Genomic DNA, 25,611 nt, shown 5'->3' with positions numbered 1-25,611 from the left:
TTCAAGAGTCAAACTATGGTGCCTGTGAAATTGCAAGTCACAAATGAGATCGATGGGTGAGAGACAAAGACTGAACATAACCTCAAAGTATCTAGGAAGAGAGAAAATAGGACAAAATATAGGCATTCTTCTGTAATGGAAATTTAAAAGGACTCATAAAACATTGCCAACTGTAAAAACATCCCCCGAGTAAACATTCTGAAAGTGTAAATAGGTTTCTAGTTTACTGATGGGGCAAATTGCTAACTCATGTGATGTGGGGCATCATTCAAAAGTTGGATGTGTGGGCTTCCCTGGTGGCACAGTGGTTAAAAATCCACCTACCAATGCAGGGGACACAGGTTCGATCCCTGGGCCGGGAAGATCCCACACGCCACAGAGCAACTAAGCCCATGTGCCACAACTACTGAGCCTGTGCCCTAGAGCCTGCGAGCCACAACTAATGAGCCCACACTCCGCAGCTACTGAAGCCCACGTGTCTAGACAAGCCACCGCAATAAGAAGCCCATGCGCTGCAATGGAGAGTAGCCGCCACTTGCTGCAACTAAACAAAGTCTGCGCGTAGCAATGAAGACGACGCAGCCAATAAATAAGAAAAATAAATAAATGAATTAAAAAAAATGTTGGATGTGTGCACTTCTCTTTTTCTCTGGACCCCAAGGCATTATATTCAGCCTCTACCATTTACCCATCCACTTCTTATTTTTTTGTTGTTATATTCTTTCGTTTTATTTTTTAGATTCCACATATACGTGATAACACACAGTACTTGTCTTTCTCTGTATGACTTATTTCACTCACTGAGCATAATACCTTCCAGGTTCACCCATGTTGCTGCAAATGAGAAAATTTCATTCTTCTTTATGGCTGAGTAACATTCCATTGTATATATGTGCCACATCTTCTTTATCCATTCATCTGTGGATGAATGCTTAAGTTGCTTCCATGTCTTGGCCATTGTAAATAATGCTGCTATGAACATTAGGGTACAGATATCCTTCTGAATTTGCGTTTTCATTTTCTTCGGATATATACGCAAGTGGAACTGCTGGTCCTATGGAGCTCTATTTTTGGTTTTTCGAGGAACCTCCATACTGTTTTCTTACAGTGGCTGCACTAATTTACATTCCCACCAATAGTGTACAGAGGTCCCCTTTTCTCCACATCCTCACCAACATGTGTTACTTGTGGTCTTTTTGATGATGGCCATGCTGACAGGTGTGAGGTAATAGCTCATTGTGGTTTTGACCATCTACCTCTAGTATATATAACATACTGGTACAGAAGTACACCTGTGTCCCTCCTTACTAGAGTAAAGCTCCTGAAAGGCAGGGATTGTTTCCTGCTCTATTCATTCCTCTAACCACAGTGCTTGGAACATAGTTTGCTTATTAATAGATATTTACTGAGTGAAGGAAAGAAACATTTTTGTAGTTAGGGCACATGATCAAAAAAATTAATACAACGCACATCCCCAGGGAGTTAGTCAATATAAAACTGCAACCTGTGGAATACAGTCTGTAAATTGGGGGTTATAACGTACAACATGCTATGAGAGTCGGTGAATTGAAGTTCTCTTTGTGAAATGCAATCAAAAAGCAAAGAGGGACTTCCCTGGTGGTCCAGTGGTAAAGAATCCGCCTTCCCATGCAGGGGATGAGGGTCCGATCCCTGGTCAGGGAATTAAGATCCCATGTGCTGCAGCGCAATAAAGCCTGCATGCCACAACTACTGAGCTTGCATGCCACAACTACTGAGCTCACATGCCACAACTACTTAGCTCACGCGCCTCTACAGGAGAGCCCACGTGCCCTGGGGCCCATACGCCTCAACGGAGAGCCCATGCTCCAGAAGGAAAGATCCACAGGCCACAATCAAGACCCCACTCAGCCCAAAACAAAACAAAAAACCAAAGAGTCTAGGGGTGTGCTCTCAGTATGGATACCGAAAAAGGAAAAGAGAAACAGTAAGAATTTTTAAATAATATTTACTTATATCTTGTCTATATTTGCAATGATTTATACTAACCAATAGCAGATATGATAGCATGGAATATCGTTAGCCTAAAATTAGAAAACTAAACATCAAGTCCTCAAAATAATAGAAGAGATTCCTTATATCAAAAAACCCATGGTGAAGAAACTGTAGTTGAGAATAAAGATAGCTCTGGGATTTCAGGCAAAAACAATAATCAGGAAATTTCCCCCTGTGGAGAAATACTCATTTAAAAAATGTTGTACATTTTGTTTTAAACAGGAAGTGAAAGTTGATGTCAACATAGACACATTTTTAAACTGACATATATCTGTACTCTCCTTCCCCACTCAGACCTCAGAAACAGGACCTGATTGTAGATCTGGGGTCTGTCATCCAACCACATACATCCAGTGACTTATAATAAGTGACTCTTCACTTTCTGTGAATAGATATATTGCACAAGACCAAAAATCACTACAGCACTGTTTCAGACAGTTTACCCAATGATATGAACCATTTGCACATGGTTTCTTGGAAGAGTGCACCGACTTGGACCAAACACACATAAGACATTCAACAATCGTGATGGATTCTTATTTTTTCTAATATTACAAGTAGAGTCCGTTACTGACAACGGAAAAGAAAAATTTTGCCTCCAGGGCATTAAGAGTTAACTTTTCAGCCCTTTTAGGTCAATATAGACATTAGGTCTCTCTGTCAGTGCTGAGAATTGATGGGACCTTTACAGAGTAATTTTTCAGATGAGTATGTTCACTCAGTATGTTAGGTTTTTGTTTTTTTTAACATGAGTATGTTTTCTTCTCACTTGGATTTTTATTCCCCTGGTATATTGAGGACAAGAGACTACCCATGACTTCATCTCCACCTGATGAAACAGGGAAGGAAACCAGGCCTCACACAAGATGAGAGCCCCTGGCAAAATCTTTTCCACGTCTCCCTCAGCCCCACAGGGTGTGAGCTTCTCTCCATGGACTTCTCTCCATGTTTTAAGACAGTAGGCCAAGGGGTTGGTTAATTCAGTTTTGTTTTGTTTTTTTTTTTAAGAAGAACAGAATGTGAAAACTACAGGTTTAAAACTTATCTGACTGGTATTCATCTTAAAAGACATGAAAACACACTGGATTTTATCCCTCACAGTTCCATGATTCAAAACCTAACTTTACAATTAAAATCATGACATTGTACACTTGAACATGTACTGATTTTCTTTTGCTGAAGCCAAGATGACCTGAGTCTCTATCAACAATAAATAATCCCTGGAACAAAACAAAAAATACAGCATGCACAACGATGCTGAAGTGGAAAGAGGGCTGACCTGAGGGTGAACCAGCATTTATCAGCATCATGCTACTGACATTTTGAACTGCATCTCTTTGTTATAGGTGACTGTCCTGTGTGTTGTCGGATGCGCAGCAGCATTCCTGGCCTCTACCCACTAGAGCATCTCTACACACTGCCAGTGGTCCTGACAGGCAAAATCACCACAGGTTGAGAACCAGTGGGTTAGACAGTTCCTGTTCTAGCCCTACCTATGTCCCAACTTCCTTTGAAGACTTGGCTAAGTCACCCAAATCTGAGCCCTCTTCATTATCTGAAAATGAGTGGACTGAAATAATCCCTCAGACCCTTTTTAGCTCTGAAAGTCTGCTACTGGCTTATGTATGCAATGTTCCTATGTATGTCTACTCAGTAAACTATCTCAGGTTATACATTCCTTTTCTCTTAAAACCTTTGTTCCATTGATTTAGGGGAAAAAAATATCCTAGAATATGTCCATAATGAACAATTCAGAATACTAGGCAAGCTTTCTGCCTTCAGAGGTATTGGCCTATAACATCAGGAGTCAAACTTAAATTCCCACAGGGTGTCAGGAGGAAAGCTTAGACCAGTAACAGAAATGTGGAACACAGTGAGTGTTAGGGAAGGCACTAGGGAGTGGTGGGACTTGTGGCTAACTGGGAAGAACAGCCTTGCCTAAAACACAAAGCCCAGCTCCTGGCCCTTTATGGCCCTGAGTGGTTTTACAACCTCCATTCTGACTCATTCAATATCCGCTGCTTTCCCCTCCCCATGAGAGGGTGTGAGAAGATGGTAACACATAACAGACCAGGAGTAGAATAAAATGAAAGAAGCCAAATGCAAAGCCTGACCACAATTCCTTCTTTCAGAAACCTTTACTCCCGTTTCTTAACATTTGCTTTTTTGTCATAAAATTCTTATGCTTGGGGCGCCGGGGAGGGAGACGTAAAAGAAAACTTACATTTCTTTTTTCTGAAGTAAAGATAGTGTGTGTTTAGAAAGCCTAGAAAGATTTTAATCCCCAAAATATTTTTAAAGGCTAGGTAGAGTTGAAGAAAGATGTAAACAGTTACAACTTCAAAGAGATTTGAAAAACATCCCTTATGGTAAGGCTGAACTCTATAGGACTCTGAAGGCAAGCCTGCCCTGGTCTATTTTCTATGACGTTGCTTGGATACAAAATACAGTGAGAGGCTGGGAAAGGATGACTTGGCCTCCTACACAGGGGATAAGAACAGCCCAGTCAGACCACAAGCCAATTACCTTTAAAGGAGGTGACACTAAACCAAGAACCCTTTTTCTTTCATATTACCAATGCTACAAATATGCTCCAATATTATGGTGTGACAGTAAAGGGGAAACTTTGCCCTGTGTTCTCATGGAAAAAGAAGAGTCTCCCCATGGACTCCACCCAACACTAAAACAGATGGACCATGTCTCTAAAAGAAACTTTATAGTAAAAGAATCTCAAGGCTCTTCAGCTTTCCTCGTGGAGGTAATTAACCCCAGATGTACTCTGCGATGAAGAAAAGAGCCAGCCCTGTTCCTATTCCTTTCAGTCCACGATTGCCCATAGAGTTTGTTGTTGGTTTTCTATGCAACATCAAACTAATTCTAAGCAATGGAACTACTTGAAAATTAGATGTTCGGTTTGGGAGAACTAAAGAGTCTAACTGTAAGCTAGTCAACTCAGTCATGCAAGTGTTGGTTAAGAACTTTTGTTTCTTTCTCGTTAAAACAGAGTCTGGTGTGCTTAAAAGAGAAATGGAAAACGTTTTCCCCGTTGGCCTGGACGCAAATGTTAACAGCCGCATGCCACTGTGGTGAGTAAGGGCTTTGCTGGCTGAGTTCTTAATCTGGGGAGCTCACATCTAGCGAGTTGTTCTTCTGTGCAGCAGGGACACAGCCCACATAGATTACTGGAGGAGGGTTTACTGGAAATTCCACCATGAAGGAAAGGAAAAATAAGTTGGAGGCTGGAAAGTGAATCACATGTTGCATTGTTTCTGCTCCCAGGGACTGCAGGACTACCAACTTCCCATCCTCCGAGGGGGAGTAGCAATCCCCAACTGGGCTAGGGAACAAATACTTTTCTGAGCAGCTCCCAGGTCTCCTGCAGGACCATGACTCGCCCACCCTTTGAAGCACTGGGCTCTCAGCCAGCTGGGCCTGTCATTTGAGCCAGGCCTGGAAGGCCAGTGGGAATGCTCAGCTGGGTCCCGTCCCCTCCCCACACTTCTCCCTCCCCTGGGCCAGTATCAGTCGAGCTCCTCCCTTGGCTCTGAGCCAAAAAGTGGGAGCGTCCCGCCCTGCACCTCGCTTTCTACCAGCTGGTGGGAGAGGCTGGGGCAGCCATGGCAGAAATCCTATCACAGGGAACCCAGGAAAGCACCTCCCCGGGTCTCCCATCTACCTCACCTGTGGGGAAGCCTCTGACTCTCCCACCCTCGCACTCCGGATTAGCTCATAAAACGATTTCTCAGAATGTGGTTCCCCAGAATTCTCTGTAGGGGAATCGGCAGGGCGGTTACAGAATCCCAGGACCCTGAGTCAGATTTTTTCTTTAGTTAATTCATATACATACCCAGGAAGTTTGAGAAACAATGGTCTAGAACAGATGGAGGGGTGGGTGAAGGGCTGGCGGTAGGGAAGGTAGCTGGCAAAGGGAGAGGAGAACACGTGCAGTTTTTTTAAAAGTACATTCAAGGTGATAATACAGGTTCACATTTGAGAAATGGACATAGAAATCAATTATTTGATAGAACAAAGGAAGAAGCAAAACTCCATCAAAGTCTACTCAGCAGCCCTAGTTACCTGTGCCCTCCCGTGACTTCCCCTCCCTACCCCACACCAGGACAGTCAGAGGACCCTGAGGCCTTTGTCCAGCTCATCACAAGGGAGCAGGGGTTTTAGAAAACCTGGAAACTCCTAGTCCACACAGTGGTTCCCCAACCTAGCAGTGTACAAACCCCTTGAGGTGGAGGTATAACAAACTCCATGCACTGAACTAGCCTGGAGGCTGTGGCAGGATCTGCAGGATTCAGAGCCTACCCCTCCCAAGCGTAGCCTTTGCTGCAGGTGGCATCACTTTAACAGGGGAAGGAGCTGAGTGGAAGCCCAGTCTCCTCCCCAAAGCCCTCAGGGCAGCAAGGCTACAAGGCCAGGAGTGGGTTAACTAGCCTAACACCTGGCATGTAGAAGATGTTCAAGAATTACTTCTTGAATAAATGACTGTAACCTGCTATTTTGCTATTTGCTACTTGGACCTTATAAAGTAAGGGGGACAGCATAACATAGTGATTAAGAACTTGGAGCTAGGGACTTCCCGATGGCGCAGTGGTTAAGAATCCGCTTGCCAATGCAGGGGACATGGGTTCGATCCCCAGTCCAGGAAGATCACACATGCTGCAGAGCAACTAAGCCCGTGTGCCATACTGAGCCCATGCTCTAGAGCCTGCGAGCCACAACTATTGAGCCTATGTGCCTAGAGTCGGTGCTCTGCAACAACCAAAGCCACCACAATAAGAAGCCCATGCACAGCAACAAAGACCCAACACAGCCATAAGTAAGCAAATAAAAAGAACTTGGAGCAAGACAGAGCTGACTGATTCAGACTTATCCTTGTACCACGGATTGTGTAACTTCTCTGAACCTCAGTGTCCTCATTTGCAAGGTGGGGAAAATGGCAGCTCCTATCTAACAGTACTGTTGTAAGGATTAAACTCATGATCTGGTAAGTGCTTAGTGTCACTTTTCATCATTATTTCAGACACTATTCTAGAAAAAGGAATCCTAAAAAAAAATATGACTACAAGTCAGTACTTACAGGGAAAGCTGGTCTGAACTCGTGCACAGCCTCAGTCACAGGAAGGCGGGTTTATCTATGTGGAGTGTGGGCAGGAGGGCATGAAGGAACAGATAAGAACCCTTTGTAACTACCCACAGCCATTTCTATACAATCACTGTGCACAGTTCTTAAAATCAATCTTTTCTCTTATGTACCTCAAATAGTACCCTCCCCATCTTCAATGCTATGTATACCATGAACCTGTCTGGAAAACAATTTTTATTTTCAGGGTTAGACCAGAAGTAAACTTCAGCTGTAGCTGAATTCTCATACAATCCAATTGGTGGAATCTGAATGAATTTTTAAAGACATAGGTCTCAGAAGATGTTTCATTATAAACAGACCCCAGAACAAATCCCTATATAAAAGACCTTTCCAAACCAGCGCACACACCCACACTTTACCCTGCTTTTTTCTCCCCTATTTCCCTACTTCATTCTTCATCATACTTATCACCATCTGGTAAACTATATGTGGATTTATTTGTTCATCGTCTGCTGTATCCACTCCAGATGTGAGCCCCATGAAAGGCGTGGAGCACCCCCAGCGCCTGGAGCAGTGTCTGCCACACAGCAGGCATCAGCAAATATTTGTTGAATGAATAAACTAATTGATACATCACTGAAGATAGTCCAATGACCTTGCATATGATTTATAGGTTATAAAGCTTCCTCTCCTGAGAGATGGTCCTCCAAGCACAATTAGGAGATAATTACAGTTCTTGTCATTGTGAAATGCCTTTCTCTTTCAGCCTCTCTGGGTGTTTCTCTCTAGGGCTGTGATACACCTTTACTTACTCGCCAGGTGGTAATGGATGTTGGCAGGGCTGCGGCAGCTAATTAATTGGCCTCCCCAAACAGCAGGGTTCAGCCTCTCCAGCACCCACAGCCAGCCAGCTCAAACCAGCTTTGATCTTTGCACAGTTTTGCCACCCTGTTGGAAACACAGAACTAAAAAGAAATTAGACCTGAGAGTACATCTGCCCCGGTTTAGATTTTCACACAGCTTGAGAAGCTACTACTCCAGGTAGAAAAACCTGCTTCAACCCCTCTCACCAAGCACGCTGGGTTAAAGGAGAGGTCATGGGGACCTCCTCAATAAATCCCACATGTACACACATGGTAAGGGCAGAAGTGAGTCTCACCACTAGGGGAAATAAAAGTATTAAAAGCTTGAACACAAGGTCTTTTATACACCAGAAAACAAAAATTTCTCATAAGTGATACCACACTGTCCCATCAAATTAATTTCATTCCAAACCACATTCTGTTTTCTCTAAGTAAAAACCAAACCAAAACCAAAACAAATCCTTCCCCAGGGAGTTAGTATATTTTATAACCCAGGTCTGACATTCTGCTTTTTCTAATTCTATAGCCCCCAGCACTACCGTGCGTGCATGTGTGTGTGTGTGTGTGTGTGTGTGTTAGTTACGCTGTCCTCTCACATCCTGGCACCCTGGCCCTCAAACCAAACACACACACACACACACACACACACACACACACACACACACACACACGGGAAATAAACCTGGGAAGGTCTGAGGTTAAACTCTGGATTTACCAGGCTAAATCCACATGCTTCCAATTAAAGAGCTGCGTGACTTCAAGCAATTTGGTGAACCTCTTTGAGCTACATTTTTCTCAACTCTAAGATATCAATAAGCCTGTCTGATTCAAAGTCATTATAAAGATTAAAACTGATTGTGTGTGGAGCAGTTTTAGCACAATTCCTGGTCCATGGTAAGCCCACAAGAGACATCAGCTATTATATTGTTCATCAGGAAATTTAAGTTCTTTTTTCCTTAATTATATTAAATTTGTGCTTATGTCTATCACTTATTGAGGAAGTATCCCAGCCACCATTATGAAGATGAAGAAACCTGCCAAAAGCCACCCAACCTGTAAGTAGCAGAGTCAAAATCCACATTAATCTCATGATCGCGCAGCTGACCACTTGCCCACACCACCTCTTACGCATGAACTTGGGTAAATTTCCTCCTAGGTATACCGTGAAGTCTTTGGTTATCTCCTTCTTACTCACACCACAGCCAAGACAGACGATTTACCTTCAGGTGATGCCTCTAACTTAGCTCTATATTTGTGTGGGGGTATGTGTGATGGTTTGGAATGTGCAAGTACACACATACTGAGAGGAGTACAGTACTAGAGATGCAAACTCAGACAATCACAGTCATTTTATCTCAAACATTGTAATTTGTACCTCTACACTTCAATTTGGACCTTTTTTCTATCTTCCAGGTCTCTACCTTCCATGCTCAAGCTTTCCTCTACCTTCCTGAACCTATGGATTATGATTATACCTGTTTCATTGTCCATGTCTACTCATAACGTCACCTAACAGCGTATCTGTTTAACAATGATATATCTATTTTTTCCTTCACAATGCTGAGGCAAAGTCATTCTGAGTACTCTACCTCATGCTCATGAATCTGAAGGTTTTTCCACGCTGGATGATGGGAGCATTAACTACTCTCAGCCCTCAGGCAGTTTCCTCACTGACCAGTACTCCCCTGAGGAGTCAAGAGGAACCCTCTGCAAATCTCAGGAGTGGGGGGTGTGTGTGTGTGTGTTTATGTGTGTGTGTGGGGCGGGGGGGGGGGGGGGAAATGCTCTTCAGGCACAAACCTGGGCAGTCAGAGGGCTCAGCTCATTTATCCCCCTCTCTCGGGGATCGCTGTCCGGTGCTGCCACTGTGCAGTGTCTGAAACCACTGAGGCATGTATTTCCCTTACTTTTTTGGTTGTGTCAGGTGAGAGGGTAAATCTGGTCCCTGTTACATCATCTTAGCATGAGCAGAACACACACACACACACACACCTGAAAACTTGTAAAAATCTTTCATTCCTACATTTCCAGGCTTCTGAAGATGCTTCTCCTTTAGGAACTCAAGTGGAATGACAGCAAGGTCAGGATGCCAAGGGCTCAGGGTCCCAGCCTCAACCCTTGAGCCTTAAGTCTCATCTCCACTGCTCAAGGTCATTGTGAAAATAACATGAGATGAGGTATATTCTCTGAACTCATCTTATCCATTGTAGGGAATGAGCTTAAGTGACTTATTACTCAATCGCATAAAATGACTGCTTAAAACTTTTACCTAAGTAGGAGGTTCCAATACTCTAATAATGACTGAGGTTTTTGTTTTGTTTTGTTTGTTTTTTGGCAAAATCAGAAACAAAAATTTAGGTTAGGAAATTCCCTGGTGGTCTAGCGGTTGAGATTCAGTGCTTTCACTGCCGTGGCCCAGGTTCGATCCCTGGTCAGGGAACCGAGATCCCACAAGCAGTGCGGCATGGGGAAAAAAAAATTAAGCTAAAAGATAATCAATCATTCCACCTACATTTTGGTTCCTATAGGTGGTCAGAGGTTTTCAGTATAACGGAAAAGTCAAGAGTACAGGTCTGAGGCGGGGGATGAAGGGGAAACTGAGACGAAGCGAGAGAGTAGCACAGACATATATATACTACCAACTGTAAAATAGATAGTCAGTGGGAAGTTGTTGTATAACAAAGGGAGTCCAACTCGAGGATGGAAGATGCCTTAGAGGACTGGGGCGGGGAGGGTGGGGAGGACTCGGGGGGGGGGAGTCAAGGAAGGGAGGGAATACGGGGAGATGTGTATAAAAACAGATGATTGAACTTGGTGTACCCCCCCCCCCCCCAAAAAAAAAAAAAGAGCACAGGTCTGAATATAAATGTTGACTCTGATACATACTTGCTGTGTGACTCTGAGCAGATGACTAAACCTCTCTGAGAAAAAACTGGGTGTCTGGGAAGATTAGATGGGATAATGCATTCGAAGGGCTCACTAAGGGACAGCCACACTGCCTGTCTGCGAAGCGAACTCTCATTCTTCAGCCACTGGCAAAATCCTTCCACTCTGACATTTCAGCTAAAAATACCATTTCATGCTCATCATGTGACCAAGAGGCTCCTCTGGGTCTTCCCTCAACCTTTTCAAGCCCACATGGCTGGCTGGATGACTGTAAAATGAGAACAAACAGAGTCTGCGCAGCACAGCCCCACCAGCTCGCCGTGCCTGGGGAGGGATGTTGATGCGCCAGCACTCCGCATGCTCAGACTGCCCGGTCCAGTTCCTGTGGGCGTGGGCACCGCGCTCAGGCAAACCCAGGCAGCCTAGTGCTGTTTGCTTACATGCCTTGGGGCTGCAGACTCTGGAGTGAGAGCCCTATTTACACAGCCAGTCCCCATGGCAATGGGAAAGTCCATAGGCAAGACATTCCTTAAGCTGGTAGAAAAATCCTCTGCCCCCACCCTGCACTTCCAGGTGACGGAGGCGTTCCCACACTGAGCAGGGAGCACAGCCTCAAAGCCAAATCTTCAGCAGAAAAGCCAAGAAGAAAATAAGAGGCCAAAATACACAAATATTTTGGATAAATATACCTAAAATATTGCCCTGCTGTCATCCAAGGGCCCCACTGTGTTTTCAACAGGTATAAAATAAATATATAATGTTCTCTCAGTATTGTTTTCCCCACTTCCTAACTGGTTCCTACATCCAACCTCTGCATAGAAAGCCCAAGTGATACTTTAAAAATGTAAGTCAGATCATACTCAGTACCCTTCAATGGATTTCCATCCTACTAGGAATGGATCCAAAGCTTGAATCATGGCTCACAAAGCCATGCTTGTTGTGGCTTTGCTGATCTCATCTCCTTCCCCCACCCCAGCCCTCTGGCATCTTCAACCTTTCTCCAACACCCAAGTACGCGCCTGCCTCAGGGCCTTTGCACTTGCTGTTCTCTCTGCCAAGAATATTCTTTCCCTCCAGAAAGCTACATGGCTCATTCTTTCATTTTATGTAGGTCTGTGCTCAATTGCACCTTACCATAACCTCATGTAAAACTTTCCCCCACCCTCAGTAACTATCCTTTTACTCTGCTTTAGTTTTCTTCATGGGCTATGACAATTTCCTCCTTAGATTACAGCACTTCAGTGTACCTGATCTATTACATATTTCTTCATGTATTTATCTTGACTCTCTCTCAAGCATATAACATTCAAGAAAGCAACAACTTTGTTTGAAACATAGACGAGAGCTCCCAGGCCAGCCTGCCAGGCTTTACTGTCCTGTTAAAATAGATGAGGCACAAAGTGATGAGGCCTGAACCGGGCTGGTGGCTGTGGCTACAAGTAAGAAACACATGGTGGGACATCCCTGGCACACAGTGATTGAGAATCCACCTGCCAATGCAGGGGACAAGGTTTCGATTCCTGTTCCGGGAAGATCCCGCATGCTGCGGAGCAACAAAGCCCATGTGCCACAACTACCGAGCCCACGTGCCACAACTACTGAGGCTGTGTGCTGCAACTACTGAAGGCTGTGCAACTAGAGCTCATGCTCTGGAACAAGAAAAGCCAACACAATGGGAAGCCCACGCACCACAAAAAAGAGTAGCCTCCGCTTGCCACGACTAGAGAAAGCCAGCACGCAGCAACAAACACCCAATGCAGCCCAAAAAAACTAAAAAGAAAAAGAAAAAAAAAGAAATACATGGTACAAACAGTGGAGAGAAAGAAAAGTAAGATTTGGCAACAGATTGGATAGGATGTGAAAGGAAGAGGATCCATAGAGACCTGAGGTTTTTGAGCCCAGTGGTCTGGAGCTGTGCTTTCACTCTGGTGGCCACCATCCTCATGTGGTGAGGGAGCACTTGAAATGTGGCTAGTCTGGACAGAGATGTGCTGTTAGTGTGAAATACACACTGGATTTCAAAAACTTAGTAAGAAAAAAATGCACATAAAATGTCTTAATGATTTTTAAAATATTGATTACATATAGAAATATTATATACACTAAGTAAAATATACCATTAACATTCATTTTGTCCGTTTCTTTTTGTTTTATAACATGGCTACTAGAAAAATTTTAATTACATATGCAGCCTGCACTATATTTCTATTGGAGATGGCTGGTCTAGAATATAAACAGTGGTACCACTTGCAGAAAGAGGAGAGGAAAGAAGAGAAAGAACTATTATTAGTTACAGGAGGCTACAGTGAGGCTCAATCACCTGCTTCCCCAGAACTTTGAAATTTGGGAAATAAAACTGCCCTCTGGACGTTGGGGTGGGGGGTAGAAAATCACATAATTGCTTCAAAGCTGAGATGCACAGCATAACCTAAAAAAGCTAGAATGGTTTTTCGATCCAAGAGAGTAGGTCCAGAACCTGCCGGAATGTATTTATATAGTTTAAAAAAAAAAATGCATCGGTCACACGGGGCATTGGTCAGCCACGAAGCGTGGAAGAAAGGCTCTCATGAAAGGGGACATAAGCAAGAGCTATCAAAGCACTGCCCAGCCTCTCTTAGTCTGATGCCATTAAGCAGAAGACCCCAATGACTAGGATGACCATCTAATTTACTGCCCAAACCAAGCCACCCTTGACAGCAAAAGCAACATCATAAATCATTGCGCTGGGACAATAAACCAGGATTATGCAAAGCAAATCAGAGCATATGGCCACCCCATCTCAACTAATTCAGTCTAACCTACTGCTCTCATTGCAGTGATCATAGCAAATGTATCTAAGGCTAAGACATACATTTTAAAATAAATTCACATTACTAAAAACTGGGATGCTTCTTACAACTGACATGGGCATTTAATATCAGGCTTCTTCCCGTCCCCCCCAAACCCTGTCATTAACTTAATAGTACATCTTATGGTCAATGATATCTTACAATCAAAGATACAGAGTAATTTGTCTTCCCATGAGATATGACATGAAAGAAAATAGACATTTCTCCAAAGAAGACATACAGGTGGCCAAAAAGCACATGAAAAGATGCTCCACATTGCTAATTATTAGACAAACGCAAATCAAGACTACAATGAGGTATTACCTCATACCAGTCAGAATGGCCATCATCAGAATGTCTACAAACAATAAATGTTGGAGAGGGTGTAGAGAAAAGGGACCTCTCCTACACTGTTGCTAGGAATATAAATTGGTGCAGCCACTATGGAGAACAGTATGGAGGTTCCTCAGAAAACTAAACATAGAGCTACTGTATGATCCAGCAACCCCACTCTTGGGCATATATTTGGAGAAAACCATAATTCAAAAAGATACATGCTCCCCAATGTTCACTGCAGCACTATTTACAATAGCCAAGACATGGAAGCAACCTAAATGGCCACTGACAGAGGAATTGGTAAAGAAGCTGTGGCACATATATACAATGGAATATTACTCAGCCATGAAAAAGAACAAAATAATGCCATTTGCAGCAATGTGGATGGACCTAGAGATTATCATACTAAGTGAAGTAAGTCAGACAGAGAAAGACAAACATCATATAACATCACTTATATGTGGCATCTAAAAAAATGTTACAAATGAACTTATTCACAAAATACAAACAGACTCACAGACTTAATAGAAAACTTATGGTTACCAAAGGGGAAAGATGGGGGGGCAGGGATAAATTAGGAGATTGGGATTAATGTATACACACTACTGCATATAAAATAGATAATCAACAAGGACCTCCTGTATAGCACAGGGAACTCTACTTAATACGCTGTAATAACCTATATTTGAAAAGAATCTGATAGATATTTGCGTATATATAACTAAATCACTTTGCTGTACACCTGAACCTAACACAACCTTGTAACTATACTCAACTATACTCCAATATAAAATAAAGTGTTTTTTAAATTCATTAATTAGAGAGTAGGAATGCCCTCCCCAACCAGGCAATTTATTTCCATTGGAAAATAACAAGTATTATGATTTTAAGAACTGTTCTCTTGTGAGCTTAGTTTGAATTGATAACCTAAGACTGCGTTCCAAGTCTAAGGCCGAAGTCTAGATCAAGGATTGGGGTAGATTTACTGAGGTCATTCTGTCCCACGGGAACCTCAGCTTTAGCCAGGGGACAGCCTTATGTGCCACCATTGGGCACCACCATGACTCTTCCACATCTGAAAGTGGCAGAGGCAGTAAGACAAGGAATCTGGTTTGGATCTGTTGGGTCTAAAAAACCAGTGAGACATTAAAATGGAAGCAGGGCCGAAAAGAGAACCTGAATGAGACATACATGGGTCACACGTAATCAGAAGAAGAAATGGTTTTTGTTTGTGTCCAATAAAGCTACCGTTTGGATAAACCATCAGTGCCTACACGTAGTTAAAAAAGAAATTGCAGGAGTGTAAACAGGTTTCCCTGTAAGTGCCAAATAGGCTAGACTAGTGGTGGCTTAATGCTTGTAACCTCTTAGGAATACAGCAGTCATTGGGAAAAAGCACCGTGATTGATTAGCCACATCTGATATTAGCTCATGGCGGCGGGGGGCGGGGGGGGGTGCACAGAATTAAAGCACAGTTGTATTGGAAATATCATAATATGCTATTAAAGATGTGTTCCTTCAACAAAATAAACAATAGTAAGAGAATATGTAAAATGAGAAAAACAACTGAAATCAACTTACTTATTTTGTCCAATTGTCTCAAAATCTTTCACAACAACCCCAAGCGATGATGAAAAGTCCAGTGGTATACCCCTCAAGTCAAACTCCAAAATCTGTCCACAGAAAGGTTATGAAAACAAAAAGGCTGTTAAAAGGATCCAGGAATATAATCAGCTGCACCAATACTAAACATTGGGTCATCTTCACCAATGACAATCTTTTGAAGTACTCTATTCTATAGTTAGAAGTGATCAAATTCTGAACCTGGAGGCTGCTGAGGCTCGTGGGAAAGCAAACCAGACTTAGCCCCAAAAGACCTGGTGGCTACTCCTAGCTTCCCATTTGCTAAGCTCCGTGGTTTTGGACAAGCCACCAAATCCATTTCACAGGCAGAGAACTAGACTTAATGCCTACCACAACTGAAGCACAAATAGAATAAAATGTGTATGTGAAAATACTTTCTTCAATGGTTATTTTTAAATTATTCATTTCTCTTAATCATATCAAAAAAAGAGGTGAATAATCTAAGAAAACATTTTCTGAAATGCATCAGCCCCTATTTTAAGTCCTACCATGGTTAGTGCTATAGTCAGGTGAGTCTCTCATCTTAATGCAGTAAATTGCTTTCTAATGGCAAATGTTTTAAAAAAAAAAAGTCAACTTAGTACCACTGATGCCTTTGCTTATGCAATAAATGAATTACATAAAGCAGTTCCTGATGATGATTTGATCCTCCTTGTAACGGGTTTGAAACGGATGGAGGAGGCGTCTCACAGCTCATGTCCATCAATCCCAATAAGTTTCGGGTTGGCATCTCATTTAGGTTTGATTTCAGTTATAAAACTGCAATTTGGAAGTGTACTTAATAAATACATACGCATTATGAGAAAAAAAATGCTTCGGAAACAAAATGGGGTGAGATGGATGATGCCCTGTGGCGAACACGCCTTCTCACGTGACCATATACCTCTCTGCCTTGGACCACACGGATTGAGCTCAAATATAAAGAGGCATGTTATCACTAAATGCACACATGCATGTACTTCTCGTTTTAGTCTTGGAGCTCTGTGTGAGGTGCTAGGAAACCACAGTTTCCATAGGGAGCAACCAGGCAGGCCTCTGGCTCTCATGGAGCTGGTAGTCCAGCTGGCTGTGTTCTGGATTCCACGCAAATTGCAGAGAAGTGGAATTCCCTCTCAACCTACATGAAACCAGCAGTGCATTTCAGATAGGCATTAAGAAGCTTTTAGTCTTGGCCTCATCCAATGAGGACAAGTAGTCTTCATCTTACAGAGATACTGAAACTGGTTGGGAGGGGAAGGGGAGAAGGGATTTGCAGTTGGTGGAGGGGAAGTCTTCACAGCCTGGTGATTTAGCAAAAAAACATTTATCACTACACTTATCCAGAAAAGTTTGACCTGACTTTTGGAAAAACAATGGGGTGGATGATCAACTTTTCAAAAATTAGTCAGCGTGGGAAAATCCTACTCAGTGGAAAGAATTAAAAATTTCACATATCTATAAATCTATTAAACACTGAACCGTTTATAAAATAGATATAAAGACAATAGTGGGAGGAGGTATATAAAGTATAACAATAATACAATATTACATAGACAAAAATATTTTTGAAAGGAATGATTGGGGTATATGTTCAGGATATAATAGTAGGAAAGAAATAGGATAGAAAACTGCATTCGCTATATGATACTAATTGGCTTACTCTAAGACATCCTATTAAATATATTCACCCAATAAATATTTGTTGATACCTCCCAAGATGTTAACGGTAGTTGCTTCTGGCTAGTAGGACCAAAGGAGTTTTTTAAAGCTGATCTGAAGTTTTCAAAATTTCTACATTAAGCATTTCTTACTTTTATCAACAAAAAAACAATAAATGACATTACTCTTCCAGACACCCAAAGTATCATGTAATACAATCTTGATTAATCACATGCAGATATGTTTTTAATTATGGGGCTCTCCCTCTGGGACTCTGGAGATGATCTAATCCCACCCCTCGCTCTACAGATGTTCCCCAATTTGCAGCATAACTGGCAAAGGTCACACAGCAAGCGCATGGCTGCCCAGGCTAGAACCCCACCCTCCTCACCCCGCCCAGGTTCCACTCGCCACACAACTACCGCACAGGAGATGTCACTGTGCAGTAGTGTCCTTAAACAGCTCTGCTATCTCTGTGGCCACAAAGGGAGGTGGAGGGGGTGGGGGTGAAATGCAGAGATTCTCCTTCCAAATGGGAGAGTCAGCCTCTGACCAAAGATGGGACAATCAGAGGTAGCTTATCCAGTGAAACGGAATTGAAAAATAATGAAGTCACCTCATTCCAGACAGGGTTGAGTTCATTATCAACTTTCTTTGTTTTCTTTTTCTCATCTGCAAATAAAAAATAAGAGATACCAGTCAATTAGAAATACTTACAGAGCCTGTACCATTCATTTGTGCATTCAAAGAAACCTTTCCCTGAGGGCAAACAGGGTGCCTACATTTTACCTTCATTTGACTAGGGTGGGGGCTCCCTGAATCAGTTTTCCAAACTGAACAGCATTTTTGGTCTAAAAACATTTTTCCCATCCCCAGATCTACAAGGAGCTGAGGGATGGGGGACTCAAAAATCACAGAAATGCTGGGACTTCCCTGGTGGCACAGTGATTAAGAATCCTCCTGCCAATGCAGGGGACATGGGTTCGATCCCTGGTTTGGGAAGGTCCCACATGCCACGGAGCAAGTAAGCCCATGTGCCACAACTAATGAGCCCATGTGCCGCAACTACCGAACCCTGCGTGCCTAGAGCCCGTGCTCCACAAGAGACGTCACCACAATGAGAAGCCCAAGCATGCAATAGTAGCTCCTGCTCTCTGCAACTAGAGAAAGCCTGCGCACAGCAATGAAGACGCAATGCAGCCCCCCCAAAAAAAATAAATTTTAAAAAAATCACAGAAATGCTGTGACCCTCTGTCTCTCCCTCACCAAGTCCTGCAGACCACAGTCACCCAAAGTCACCCAGAGCCTGTGCATCTCCACAGCTTGTTGCAGAAAAAAGTCAAAAAAGGTAACCTTGACCCACAGGTATCCCATTTATAAATGAGAATACTGAGACTCAAAGGAGCTGAGAAATGTGTCTGACCTCATATGCAACACTGGTGCCCTGATATAAACCTGGAATTTCAGCTCTGAAGCCCGTGCTGCCTTGGCATGTGATAAGACCCCAGCACAGCTTAAAGATGAAGTTAGACTCCCTCTCACAGGCCTACTACAAGGTAATTAGTAGATGAACACTTTCTAGGACCAGCAGAGAACTGGGGATATCCTTTACTCCTGGCTCATTTTTTCTGAAGACACAGGTCTTCTTTCTCTGCATCTGAGACTGGACAATCAATACACCTACCTGGATGAGTAGATGTTTATCCAGCTAGTGCTTAAAGTTTCCTTGGAGCAAAGTCCAAAGAGCAGGGGCTTCTACTGAGTCCCTAAGTCCCCAAATACTTAACAAAATGAAAGCTAATGTTTCAGTACAAAAGGCTTTGTAAGCCTTAACTCATCTGTTTTCAGGGGGAAAAAACCAGTTTTTCTTCCTGTGTGTCTCCTTTACTAACACACGGAACATTCACAATATTCCAACACCAGATGCATTGGGCCGGGTATGTTCCCCCGCAAGCAATTTTCTGCAACACCAGCTGGGTGTTCTAAGTTAACTCAATCCTGACACTGTCTACCTGGAGTTAGCATCAGATCCCATAGGTTAAGGGCCCAGCACCTCCTTCCCCACTCAGACAGCAACAGCAAGTCCAGGTTGTCACCTGTGCTTCTAACCAATTGGCAATAAATCTGAGGTTCCTATGACCCCATCCTTGGGTTCAATTAATTTGCTAGAGCAGGAGACAGTTACTCACATTTACCAGTTTATTATAGGATTTGATAAATGATATAGATGAACGGCCAACTGGAGAGATACAGAGGGTGAGGTCTGAGAGGGTCCCAAGCACAGGAGCTCCTGTCACGATGGAGCTGGGGGTGCATTGCCCTCCTGGTATAGGAACGCGTTCACCCACCTGGAAGGTCTCTAAACCCCACACTTCTGAGATATTAATGGAGGCTTCATCACATAGGCATGATCTATTACTAACTCCACTTCCAGCCCTTCTCCCCATTCTAGAGAAGCGGGGGGTGGGGCTGAAAATTCCAAGCTTCTAATCATGGCTTGGCCTCTCTGGGGACGACCAGCCCCCATCCAGGAGCCCATGCAGAGGGGCTCCATTAGAACAAAAGATGCTCCTAGTGCTCTTATCCCGTAGGAATTTACAAGGGTTTTAGGAGCCCTGTGTTAGGGGCTGGGTCAAAGACCAAATATTAGAACAAGGGCTGCTCCTAGTGCTCTTATCACTTAGGAAATTACAAGCGTTTCAGGAGCTCTGTGCCTGGAAAAATGAGTGGGGGGTGGGGGGAAGACACAGACTAATATATATTTTTTCTATGATCTCACATCACCTAATCTCCGTAAAACCCTAGGAGGTATGTATAATTATTTTCATCCCCCTTTCACAGCGAAGGAGACTGGAGTCAAGTAATCAATTCAAAGTCACCGAGTTCGTGAGGGGGGCAGAGCTCGGTTTCGGACCCAGGCAGTCTCAGGTGGGTGGCCACATTTTGAGCCACTCCTCGGCTTCCCCTCTGCTGTTGTGGAATGGAGGAGGTAGTGGGTTTTGTTCAGCTGAATGTCACATTGCTAAGGCTCCCAGCGAAGGCAGCTGTGGGACTAGCCACCTCATTCCTCCATGACCTCAGCGTAGCAAAGCTCTGAGTCATCACCCTCACTCTGCTAAGCACTAACTTTTCCACTTGAATGGGCTCCCATTGCCCAACTGGCTTCCTTTTTTAAACTTCAGCAGGACTCTACTCATCAGCTCATGCCTGGACCTATCCTGACTCTGACTGTGATCTTCCTATGCAGTCTCCAGAGCCTCTCACTGGATGGATCAGATTCTGATGTTTCCTGCAAGTGGTCCTGCTTTTCCCTCCCACACTTCCATATTGACCCACTCACTCTTCCCCTCATCTGATAGAAACCTCTCAATCTTCCTTTCTGGTTACAGTACCAGAAAGTGTGGGAGAAAGAGAGGAGCCCTGCAAAGGATGCCGAAATGGATGGAACTGGACAAAACGGCTTCTATCCACAATCGTAGCTGCTTCCTCTAAATAACGATCTTCAGGTGCCAGGCCGTGCATTCTGCTGCAGTGTCTCTAAATCCTTACAGTAACCCTGCAAGGTAAACATTCTCATCCTCATTTCATAGTAAAGAAATTGAGAAAAGCTGGTTAACATGTCCAAAGTCACACTGCTAATAAGGAAACAGAGCCAGAATCTGCACCTACATCTCCCCGGCTCCAAACCTGAGTGTGTGTTTGCCACCACATCAATGCATCACTGGAAGCTGTTAGAAAAATTGAAGAAGATGCATAGACGCAACGTGTGTGATGGGCTTGGCATCCTGGGCAGTAGCCGTAGGAAAAGTCCAAGGTCAGGTTTCAGGGTATCCTGAAAGTAACTAAACTATATGCTCCAAGACACAAGATATTACATCTGGGAGTTCTTCTGGAGAGAGAGTTTATTGCTCTCATCAGATTCGCAAATGAGTTAGGGACCTTGACAAAGGTTAGGAATTCCTGCCTTTGACAAGCGTGAAAGGGTACCATTAATCTCCCTGCAGCTCACCACCACCCCTGCTGCCGTAACCAGGGCTTGGGGTGGGAGAGGTGGGAGAATGGGGTGGAGAACAAAGTCATGAAGGAGTGAATCTGGACCCTGAGATCATGGCAGGCCTTTAAGAGAGAAGATGGACAACTGCATGAGGTCCCAGCAAGTAGGTAAAGCAAGGAGAAGGCAGCGAATCATCTATAGACACTGGGCACAAGGCCTAGGACTGGGAGAACTGAAGGATGGTCCTGAAGCAAAATTCCAGTCTCCTCTAAGTCCCTAAGATGCCAGGCAGGGAGCTGAGGCAGGAACAAGGGCTCCAGGGAAGCTGCGGAAACAGCCAGCACTCGCTCACCTGAGCTGAGCCCCAAGCCTGGTTACTGACCTGGGAATCAGCGTGTGGGAAGGCACGTGGGAGTGTGGGAAGCATGGCTCCCTTGATGCTGAACCTGGTACTACTGACCCTCCTTCCCCAGTGGGGATGGTTCCAGCGTCAGCAGTTGAAGTGTGTGGAAAAGGTCATTTCTTCATTCATTCTCAAACATTCATTAAGCACCTACTATGTGCTAGTAACTGGAGAAACAAAAGAGTGTAAGATAGTTCCTGGTCTTCAGATGTCCCATCAGTGCAGTTTACGGGCTGTTGAATAGAGGAACCGAACAAATCTTTCTGCATGCTTTCACCAAGCACGAAAGTCCCATCATGCTCTTTCCTGCTTTATTCTTATCTTGGAGTTCCTTCCCAGAAGAGGGGGAGTAATGGGAACGATCACTGGCCGGGTCAGGACAAGGGATCTGGTAGCTCAGCCCACGGATATGGTCCACTAAGTGAGTTCTTCCGCGACATTAATCAACTTCCTGATTCCTCCATCCGACCAATATTTCTGAAATACCAGTTGCCAAGCACTGAACTGGTCACTGCAGGGTCCTGCCCTCGGGGAGGGAGATATGACCACAGGTGGCTGATATGGAAAGAAGGCTTCAGAGAGGTACAGAGGAAAATGCAAATTCAGAGGAAGAGGAGGTGACTTCAGGCTGTGGAAACCAGAGGCCTCACAGAGGCAGCAGAGGCTGTGCAGGGGATGAAAGGAACTGAAAATGTGGAGCTGGGAAGAAAACATTACTCCAGATGAGGGCAACAGTGTCGTGGGTCAGTCACAGACAAAGAGAGAATAGGTCATGTCTGGGGACACTGCACAGCCCGATGGGTTGGAACCACAGGATGTGTAAGGGAGTCAGGGCAACCAGGCTGTGTGGGAAGGTTATGGTCACACCATGAAGCCCTGAATGCCAGGCAAAGCCTCATTTGGCTGATTCAAGCCACTTAGAAAGGAGGATGTTAGAAACTGGACTTTTTAACTTCATGAATTCATTATCCAACTAGAAAAATCAAGTTGTTCAACAAATTTTCCAAGACATGTTCCTGGGACTTCCCTGGTGGCACAGTGGTTAAGAATCCACCTGTCAATGCAGGGAACACAGGTTTGAACCCTGGTCCGGGAAGATCCCACATGCTGCAGAGCAACAAAGCCCGTGCGCCACAACTATTGAGTCTTTGCTCTGGAGCCCGAGAGCCACAACTACTGAGCCCGCACGCTGCAACTACTGAAGGCTGTGTGCCTAGAGCCCGTGCTCCACAGCAAGAGAAGCCACTGCAATGAGAAGCCTTCGCGCCGCAATGAAGAGTAGCCCCCACTCACCATAACTAGAGAAAACCCACGCGCAGCAACAAAGACCCAACTCAGGCAATAAATAAATACATTAAAAAAAAAAAAAAAAAGACATGTTCCTGAACACATGATTCAGTTGCGTGTCTAGAACAAAGAAGAGGGGTTGAGTCCCAGCAGATGCCACCCATCGACCGCAGATGGAGCGGGACTATTCACGTGGAACTTCCTGCCACACCTGGTACTTGGGCATAATGTTGATGCTAATGGAGCTGCCCTCTGGGGGGCCCACCTCCCATCCAGGCATGTGCTAAACCTTCACACGCATCATTTCATTTAATCCTTCTAGGAAGCCTGCATAGTAGGCACTGTTATTATCCCCAACTTGCAAATGAGCAAAGCAAGCCCAGAATGGTTAGGTAACTTGCCCAAGATCACGGGGCGAGGAAGAAATCCTCTAACTCAGGACTAGTCTGACTCTACCCTCCTATCTCCCTAATTAATAAGGAGAGATTACGAAGTTGGTATTAGCTCCTACCTTTCTGGAGAAACCCAGGACAACCCTTTCCAAGAAGGAGGTTCTGATTTTTTTTTTTAATCAAAATGTGTACACATTACATTTTATTGCCTATTCTTACACATCAGCCAAAAAAAAAGTACATAAATTCCTTTCTTATCAGCAGACACAAGGTCACACATTTATTCACTTACTCAATTCCACATCTTTTTAAAAAAAGGCCTCAGTTGCAGGCACTAAACATCAGATTAAATTACAGGAAACTCTTTCCCCTTCTGCACATCCCCTGCCTCCCCCTGTTCCCACCTCTAACATTATGAAGAGAACTGTTTCTTCCTATGGTGAGGAATTAAATACTTTCAACCCAGAACATAACAATGGATTCAAATGCAGAATACACTCTGGACCATGATTCAAGGCATTCTCTGAGACATTTCCTGTTTTTTAATTAGCTATGCTTGCCTCTCTCTCAGTTCTGTGAAGGTCACCACTGAAGCAACTAACTCGCATGCCAACCTTCCAATATTTCCCAAGAACTGAACGAGCACTCCTTGCCAAGCCACCACACCCTCTCGCACGGAACCATTTCCTTTGCTTCTCACCTACAGTGTGCTGAACTCTTATTGAAAGGGCGAGAGAGACACCATGGCTTCTAAGACTGGATTGGTACATCTGTGCTGAGAGGACCAGGGTGATGGTAAATTTTATGTCACGTGGCTAGGCTATGGTGCCAGTTGTTTGGTCAACACTAGTCTAGACGTTGCTGTGAAGGTATTTTATAGATGTGATTAACATTTGCAATCAATTGTCTTCAGGTAAAGCAGATTACTCTCTGTAAGGCAGGTGGGCCTCATCCAAACAGCTGAAGGCCTTAAGAGGAAAAACTGAGATTTCCTGGAGAAGGAATTCTGCCGCAAGACTGTATCGGAAAATCCTCCCCAAGTTTCCAGCCTGCTTGCCTGTCCTTTAGATTTCAGTCTCAAGACTACAACATCAACTCTTACCTGAATTTCCAGCCTACTCGCCTGCTGTTGCGTTGTACCCCGCAGGCCTACAAGCCCTGTGCTTGCCCAGTTTCGAGACTGAGAAAGAGCCTGGAGTCAGCAACAGAGACATCAGTGGTTTAATGGATGGGGGAGCTTACACGTCAGAAGGTTCTGGAGCGACACCCCACCATCATGTGTGGCAGACAGCAAGCAGGACATGGCAGCAGGCTGGGCCAGGGGGTGGGGGGGATGTCAGGTGGGCTCGTTAGTCACCAGGGAAACCAGCAGAGGGTCACATTCCTCACTGCCTCTTTGATAAGAACCATCACCAGCTGGGGCCTGGGGCAGGTACACAGGAAGGTCAGTTATGAGTAGAGTGTAGGTGAAGCAGGCACTGGTCGGGCAGGGGATGTACAGAGAGCAAGAGAGCAGCCATCCTGAGTGGTCTGACCGTACACCTGCCCCACAAATTTCAGTCTTGCCAGCCCCTACAATTGCTTGAGCCCTCGCTCCCTCTCTGCGTATATACATATATACTATTGGTTCCAGAGAAACAGAACCAACTGGTAACACCAGGTGCCCATGGAAGTAATAACATCTACAATGGTAACATATTTCACATACTTCCAAAAACACAGCATCTCACTGATGCTAACAATCCTGCAAGGAGGAGACAGGTATGGGTCCAGCTCTTCTGACTGGACTTTCAAATCAGGGAACTCTCCATTTCTCTGAGCTCTTACCTCAGGGAGACAATAAGGCTCAACCACCAAGCTCAGAGTGCCTGTTGTGTGAACTGGTGAATTTAGACTAGATGATCTCTAAGTTTTCCTCCAGGTCCAACAGAACATGCACTTTATGAAGTCCCCCCAAGTCCTACTGCATCAACCTGAGATGGCCCCAGGAGAAGTTGGGGTGCTGTAGCTCAGCTCTTTGGTAGGCAAGGTAGATCAGCCACGCATTTAAACTTGACCTCCCATTCAGAAATACTTCTGGCATCTTCTCTGGGTCCTGGATTATGCCCCCTTTGTTTTGAGAAACATTCACAGACATACACAAAGGCATCCCCTATTTGGCCTAAAATTTCACAGACCCCCCCCGAAGCCCCTCCACATACGGCTAACAGT

The 25,611-nt window shown here is 44.3% G+C and overlaps 1 protein-coding gene across 6 annotated transcripts in view; it reads right to left on the bottom strand.

Moving 5' to 3' along the window:
* MYOF (myoferlin) overlaps nt 1–25,611 on the bottom strand; it is a 161,110-nt gene that overhangs the window by 117,208 nt on the left and 18,291 nt on the right. For 5 of the 6 annotated variants that reach the window (XM_057737496.1, XM_057737497.1, XM_057737498.1 and 2 more), the window contains exons 2-3: nt 17,941–17,996; nt 15,624–15,715 (exon numbers count right to left, since the gene is read on the bottom strand). The exons of the other annotated variant lie outside the window; for it this stretch is intronic. In XM_057737496.1, the coding sequence (XP_057593479.1) occupies nt 15,624–15,715; nt 17,941–17,996 (148 nt within the window). The remainder of the gene's footprint in view (nt 1–15,623; nt 15,716–17,940; nt 17,997–25,611) is intronic. 6 annotated transcript variants of the gene reach the window in all.

Source organism: Hippopotamus amphibius, chromosome 5, assembly GCF_030028045.1.
Source record: "Hippopotamus amphibius kiboko isolate mHipAmp2 chromosome 5, mHipAmp2.hap2, whole genome shotgun sequence".
Lineage (NCBI taxonomy): Eukaryota > Metazoa > Chordata > Mammalia > Artiodactyla > Hippopotamidae > Hippopotamus > Hippopotamus amphibius.
This window is presented reverse-complemented; position numbering and strand designations above follow the sequence as displayed.